This window comes from Rhipicephalus microplus, chromosome X (assembly GCF_043290135.1).
Source record: "Rhipicephalus microplus isolate Deutch F79 chromosome X, USDA_Rmic, whole genome shotgun sequence".
Taxonomy (NCBI): Eukaryota; Metazoa; Arthropoda; class Arachnida; order Ixodida; family Ixodidae; genus Rhipicephalus; species Rhipicephalus microplus.
In genome coordinates, this window is record NC_134710.1 from 407,497,324 (window position 1) to 407,505,144 (window position 7,821).

Consider the following 7,821-nt stretch of genomic DNA (forward strand, 5'->3'; position numbering starts at 1 on the left):
GTTTCAGTACTCATCATTGTTATTCATCGTGTAACACCTCGAAGGGCCACAGCTCATTTACTGTTTTTTTATAGTATAGCTTTGCTCTTCAGCCATGGTGGTGTGGTTTGTACAAGACCCAGAGCCCTGTTATAAATTGACTTAGCATTCCGACTTCGAAATGTGCAAAGATCATTAATGGCCCCGTTATGAAACTATCAGTTTTATACTTGCCATACAAGTTCTACAAGCTACTGTGAGCACCGTTGTGGGGTTCTCTGTGAAAGAGCACGGAAAGTTATCTCACTGCTTTCGAGCCTCTTAGAAGGCGTCTCTCATAATCATATGGTGGTTTTGGAACTCTAAACCCCACATATCTAACAATCAATCTAGCCTCTTAGAAGAACGTTGAAGTACTAGGACTGCTTGATTGTCTGTGCATCTAGGGCAGTAATGGTCAAAGTCGAATGCCAATCAGTTTTTACTATTGTGAATCAACACTCTTCATAAAACTGCCTAGTGGCTGATGCAGCATGTTTAGGAGCCCACATATAGCGGCCCCACTCAAAACGAACTTTTGCTTAAAACAAACGATACCCGTGTGACCATGGAAATATGCATTATTTCAATGGCAGAAAATTGCACTTATAAGGAACGTCTCAAAGCCTTGCTGATCGGTTACTGCAAATGGATTTGGCGCTCCGGCGGCTTCCTGGGAAAATACTTCCTATTACTGATAAGTCATCAGTGAGGTGTGCGTAGGTTCCTACTGTTAAATGCCGACTCTGCCTCTGCAGCCCTCTACTTGTTGTTTTTCCCGCCCGTTTTTTTGTTACACACCACCTCGGTTCTTTTATCCCTTGCTAATCTGAGTCCCCCGCATTGCCAGATCATGCCCACGTTTTTACACTGCCACCAATCTTTCGTAGACCGGTCGGCCAATTGTTCTCCCCTCAGTTTTTGATCGCTAGTTTTGTTAAACCGTTTGGCTACATTGTTGGCCATCGACTGTACCCAATCGTCTGTGTCTGTGTTTCTTCTGCATCAGTGTCGTATCGTTCCACCGCACGAGCTGCCCCACCGGCATTGATAATTCGTGATTTGTTGCATGTTTAGGACATACTTGGCTCAGCATGCTCTATGCACAAGTTTCGAAGAGTAAAAATAGCTTTTACACGAAATGCACGCATTTGGAAGCGTAAAAACGGCTTTTACACCGAACGAATCGCGAAACGTTTAAGTCCGGCAGCCTCATAATGCGGTTGTTTTTTACCTCGGCACGCACAAACCGTTCTACCAAGTTTTCCTACATGCGAGTTGCGCGTTTCGGTCACCCTGCAAGCAAGCTACTGGACCTGCTTTCTTTCCACATGTTTTGATTTTCAAAGCCGCCTTCCCGCCGTATGCTCGCCTTTCATCACTCTATTGCAACTCCTTCACATGTCTGTTGCAAGCATGCTTGCAAGTCAACTCTCCTCTCTTTATCATAACTCTGCCCGTCTCCACAGCTCCGTAATGCCAGCCGCGAGCCACGCTGGCTTGAACTCTGAATCGTTTTATTTCTGAGTTTCGTTTTATTACTAGAAACGGACCCAAAGCAGGTCCACACGTGCTAGCTTCTCCATCGCGCGTGCAAGTCTTGCTCACTGTTGGTGTGCGTCTTTGGTCAGGATGGGGAACGAGAGGCTTTCCGCGCTTTTTCTGCCACTCAACAAAACATCGAAAATGTGACTGCTTGGGCGTAATTCGTGTGTTTAAGACATTGTAGGTGCCACATTGTGGAGCGTTTGTTCATATCTGTAGACTGCCCGGCAGCTAAATTGCTGTTTTTTGTGTCCCTGTATTCACTTGTGGAGATGGTGAAGGTTTCATAGGCGGCGGGGATGGCTACATATGTGCGAAACTGTTTTCGCGAGGCTGGCTTCATCGATGTTGAACCCGATACCGAGCCTGAAGCTTCCGAACAGGACCACTCCGGCGGCAATTTGTTGGCAGCGTGTCGACTCTGACATGGGAGGGCGTGCAGGACATCTGTTGTGGTGATTTGATTACGGCCAATAATGATGCCAACACAGCGGAACTGTGCCCAGATTTGGCAGGCATTTTTAATGAAGTGCACGGCAAGAGCGGTCTAGAATAATTCGGTGGCGAGAATGGAGAAACTTCGGGTACAGTGCCCACAACCGTAGCCTCAGGCAGCTTGTACTATGTGCTACGGGTTGCGGCGAAAAGAACCCTGCTGCTTCAAGTGAACTTGAGACTATCCTTATCGCTTCTGATATACTCAAAACATGTGCATTACGGATTCTTTTTTGAAAAAAAAAATTGTGTGTTCACTCGCCACTTTTTTCAGAGCTGTGATTCATTCACTACGAACTTTGTGGCCCCGCCACGGTAGTCTAGTGGCTAAGGTACTCGGCTGCTGACCCGCAGGTCGCGGGATCAAATCCCGGCTGTGGCGGCTGCATTTCCGATGGAGGCGGAAATGTTGTAGGCCCGTGTACTCTGATTTGGGTGCACGTTAAAGAACCCCGGTGGTCAAAATTTCTGGAGCCCTCCACTACGACGTCTCTCATAATCATATGTGGGTTTTGGGACGTTAAACCCCACAAATCGTCATCATCACGAACTTTGTGATACAGCAAATGGAGGCTGCATCACGCTCAGGCTCGTTATAAGTGGGCTCGACTGCTCCTTTCAGTGCATCTGACACTATTTGATCCCATGTGAGCATATAGACTCGAAACTGGAAGTGTTGCACTGGTGTTTTTTTTTTGGTCATCAAATATACTGCACTCATCGCAAAACAAATTATAATGAATTGAATAAAGGGCTTACCCATACAGCAACATTCAAGGTACGTTATGATTAGACACCATTACACCTAATTTTAACTCAATGGTTTGACTGCACAAACCAAAGCCTCGCATTGTTCACCTTTAGAGCTTTGTTACTGATGGTGGTATTGAAAAGACAGGCAGTTGTACAAAAGGGCTGTGCCATGAGCATTTGATCTTTCTTTCTTGCAGGTTCGGGAGAAACCTCACAGTTATTACATCTCTGGACGATAGCATTTTTGCCAAGTACTAAAAATATGGCCGTTCATCTAAAAGTAGAAGCACGTAAGAACCCAAGGCTGAGGACCTGAACAAGCCACACGTTCATGTCTAAGTAATGGACTATGCTTGTTTGTTGATTTTCACTACCCTTGTCATCTGCACTGACTTTTTTTTAATAAAGCCTGTAAAATTGTTTCTATAACTTTCCTAAATGCCTGAACTGCATATTCCATGTAAGTAAACCTAAAATGTTCCTGAACAATTGTTTCAGTGTTTCCGAATAAAGGAGCTCTGCAACACTTTTTGAACATGCAAAATGTTGTTGCTAATCTATTATCAGGGCTTCAGTAAACATGCGAGCCAAACATTGTTGCTGTGTATGCAGCAGGGAAAACCATTTTGTGACTGAAATGCCTGGAGGATGCTTGAGGTTCAGCTTTAAGGGCGCAACGTGATAGTCTTATAATAAAGCCCCATTTGCATCGCCTTCTCATTCATTTGCCATTCTCTGCTTCTCTGTGGACACCTCAGCTACGCCATCAGAAAGGAACATCTCTGCGTATGACACCTACTGAAGTTACAGTTGCAAACACACCATGCTGTGTCGGTAAGGATATGCATGCACCTATGTTGCTGCACATTTTTTTGTTACTTTGGCAGTGATGATGGCAAAAAGTTAGTCTTATAATTCAGCTCTTTGCAAAGGATTGGCAGCTTCGAACTACCTACTCATTGTGCATTTCTAATGGTGATACGCCTTGTGTGATTCTATGCTTCTACTGCGCAATACAAAGTAGACTCTTGTTAAATGAAACATGAAGTGATTGGAGAAATATGTTCCATTTAGCAGGAATTCTGTTTACTGAGAGATGAACAGGCATGCAAAATAAACTTATGGAACCAATCATATCAGTGGCAGTAGCTCTGTTTGAGCAGTACTTCTGATGATATTTTCATTTACCGAGAGTGTACTGTAACACAAAATGCTTAGGTTATAGCACAGCTCTGTTTGAGTGTGAAGAAAAAGAAGCCAATGAAGAAGGTAAATGCAGACGAGAGGATGAGTGCTTAACTTCGAATTTTTGTTTATTGCGTGACACTACAGCACATTATATAGCTCACCTAGTTGAACATGTGTACCGTGCACATTACAAAAACCTTGCGCATGTTGCGCAGCGCACGTGACAGAAAATTTAGCTGGAAGTAGATTGCCAAACTAGCAATTCTATATAAGTACGCCACTATTCACACCCAAGAACATCGAGCTTTTTTTTGGATAAGGTACATGTGTACCATGCACATTACAAAAACCTTAAGCGTGTGACGCAACATATGTGACAGAAAATGTAGCTTGAAGTAGATTGTAAAGCTAACAATTCTATATCAGTTCGTCACTGTTAATGCCCAAGAAATTGAGGTTTTTGTAATGTGCACCATACACGTGCGGGCAACACACGTGACAGAAAATATAGCTTAAAGTAGATTGTAAAACTAACAATTCTATATCAGTACGTGACTGTTCACACCCAAGAGCATCGAGCTTTTTTTCAGTTAAGGCACACGTGACAGAAAGTGTAGCTTGAAGTGGATTGTATAGTAACTAACAATTTTATATCAATATGTCACTGTTAACGCCACGAAAATAGTGCTTTTTTTTAAATAAGGCACATGCGTACCGTCCACATTACAAAAACCTTTAAGGACCCCTGACACCGAATTCGGAAACTCGAGATACTTGTGTTATTTGATAGTCCTGCATGCGGGGCCACCGTTTGCCAATTATTAGTGGCGAGCATAGCCTAGAAGATATTTTAATTTGGTTTTAAAGTATTAGTAGGGGTGCCTGCTCTTTCAAGTATTGAAGTGCAATCTACATTTTCTGTGGTTTTACGCCGACAAAGACTTCCCTTGTGACGTTGCAAGGTTAACATTTGCGGGGCGCGCACAATGCCCCGACTGGCACCCAGCAAAGACTATTGTTCGTCTCCTCTCACCCTCTGTTGTTGGGCTGCTCTCGAGGTGCTTTTGGCTGCTTGTGCCAGTAATGCATTTCTTTTTTTGAGGGGGATGCGCTCAAAGCACCCACAACGTTTCATTCTTCACTACACGCGGGTCTCAGGCACAGCTTCCCAGTGGGGCACTGTTTTCTTACGGCATTTAGGCAGATGTTTTGAGCTCAAGCAAAATTGTTCTGAATTAACGCCACTAGCAATAATTATGCAATGCGTTAGAGCATTTAATATAAAATTTTGGCATTACCAGACGCAAAGCTACAAATTACTGTAAAAAACTCGCAATAAAAACTTTCGTTGTCAGGGGTCCTTTAAGCGGGTGGCACAGCACACGTGACAGAAAATGTAGCTTGAAGTGGATTGTAAAACTAACAATTCTAGATCGGTACGTCACTGTTCACACACAAGAAAATAGAGCTTCTTTTTCAGATAATAAGGCACATGTGTACCGTGCACATTACAAAAACCTAAAGCATGTGGCGCAACATACGTGACAAAAAATTTAGCTTAAAGTAGATTGTAAAACTAAAAATTCGATATGAGTACGTCGCTGTTCACATCCATGAACATCAAGCCTTTTTTGTTTTTTGAGATCATGCTACGCATGCTGCTTCACACACTTTTCGATAGAGTTCGCCTCAATAATTCTCTTGTCAATTGGTTATTGCTGCGCTCAATAATGATACATTGGCCAAACAATGGAGTGCATGCAGACGTCTTACAATGCATAGCCAGAAAACTACCAGAAGAAACTTTGTTGTTTACATTGTTATAGTACTTGCGCAGACATACATTGACACACCTACCAATTTTTTCTATGCAAACGGCGTCACATAATAGAGGGAACATGTACGCGACAGCTAGAGAACATTCAATAAACCTAGTCACATGCTTTTCTCCACAGGTAGGTGGAAATATATTGTTACGTGAGTAACGAGACAAAGTATTGCGAATATATTCGAAAAATATATTTGCAAGAGCGGTTGCAGCACTGGCCAGTCTGGCTCCGAGCTCGAGCAGCCAGCGAGCCTCATCTTCTTCGTCGGGCGCACACGCGCATTCGCACTATGGTTTGTGGCAGCCTACAGGTAGCATATAACCCCCGTCGGCAAAGGCGCCGTCTCGGCGCATCTAGATGTCAAGATCATTGGGCGAGTGGTACTGCTTCAGGCGTGCGACGTGTACGATGTCGCTGGCCCTAGGGGTGGATGAAGACGGCGAGGCAGCAGGAGTGATTTCATAAGTGACGGGAGTCACCTCACGAAGCACTCTGTAGGGCCCTGTGTACCGAGAGAGCAGCTTGTCAGACAGGCCAACGTGCCTGGTCGGAGACCACAGCAGAACCAACGAACCGGGCGAAAAGTGCACATCGCGGTGTCGTTGGTCGTACCGACGCCGTTGGTTTGCTTGGGAGGTCAGAAGGCGAGCACGAGCGGTTTCGCGTGCGTGGGCGGCCCGGCTGATGGCGTCCAGAGCATATTGTGAAGTTGGAGCTGCTGGTAACGGAATCGTCGTATCGAGGGGTAATGTGGGTTCGCGGCCGAACAGCAAGAAAAAAGGGGAGTAACCAGCCGTGTCGTGGCGCGAAGAATTGTAGGCAAATGTCACGTATGGTAAAGCGATGTCCCAGTCAGAGTGATCTGAGGAAACGTACTTTGCAAGCATGTCAGTTAGGGTTCGGTTCAGGCGTTCTGTGAGGCCATTTGTTTGCGGATGGTACGACGTAGTGAGCTTGTGGCGTGTTGCACAAGAGCGTAGAATGTCCGCTATGACTTTCGATAGAAATGTGCGGCCTCGGTCCGTGAGCAGCTGGCGTGGAGCACCATGTTGCAAGATCACGTCGTGTAGAAGAAAATCGGCGACGTCAGTGGCGCAACTTGTTGGAAGGGCGCGTGTGATTGCGTAGCGTGTGGCGTAGTCTGTGGCCACAGCTATCCACCTGTTGCCAGCAGAAGACAGAGGAAAAGGGCCGAGTAAGTCCAAGCCGACGCGAAAGAAAGGTTCAGTAGATATATCGAGTGGTTGAAGGCGCCCAGCCGGAAGCGTCGATGGTGTTTTGCGGCGCTGACATTCCTCACACGCCGCGACGTATCTTCTGACGGACCGTGCCAGACCTGGCCAATAGAAGCGACGGCGAATCCGGTCGTATGTGCGGGACACACCCAGGTGACCGGCAGTAGGAACGTCATGAAGTTCGTGGAGTACAGCCAAGCGGAGGTGTTTGGGTATGGCAAGCAGCAGAGATGGGCCGTCTGGATGGAAGTTATGCCGGTATAATGTGCCATTCTGGAGTACGAACGAGCGATAGGATCGGTTCGATGGGGAGGAGTCGAGGCGCTCAATGATAGCTCGTAGGGCTGCATCACGGCGTTGCTCGTCGGCTATGTGGTTCAGTTGAGAAACGGAGCACACGCAGGCGTCGTTGTCAGGTATGGTGGCCGATGGGTCAACTGGATAGCGAGAAAGGCAATCGGCGTCCTGGTGCAGGCGTCCAGACTTGTATATCACAGAAAAGGTGTATTCTTGCAGTCGCAGAGCCCAGCGACCAAGTCGACCTGTGGGATCTCTTAAGGATGAAAGCCAGCAGAGCGCGTGGTGGTCGGTGACGACGGAAAAGTGAGTGCCATATAAATATGGACGGAATTTTGAGACCGCCCAGACAAGAGCAAGGCATTCTCGCTCTGTGATCGAATAGTTACGCTCTGCAGGTGTAAGGAGGCGGCTAGCATACGCGATAACGCGGTCGTGTCCCTGTTGGCATTGGGCGAGAA

General features: G+C 46.2%; 1 protein-coding gene across 1 annotated transcript in view; it reads left to right on the top strand.

Moving 5' to 3' along the window:
- LOC119160965 (uncharacterized protein C05D11.1) overlaps nucleotides 1-3,531 on the top strand; it is a 269,272-nt gene extending 265,741 nt beyond the window's left edge. Inside the window, exon 21 of the mRNA XM_037413256.2 lies at nucleotides 3,009-3,531. Coding sequence (XP_037269153.2) covers nucleotides 3,009-3,069 — 61 coding nt within the window. The 3' untranslated portion in view covers nucleotides 3,070-3,531. The remainder of the gene's footprint in view (nucleotides 1-3,008) is intronic.
- Nucleotides 3,532-7,821: the final 4,290 nt, after the last annotated feature.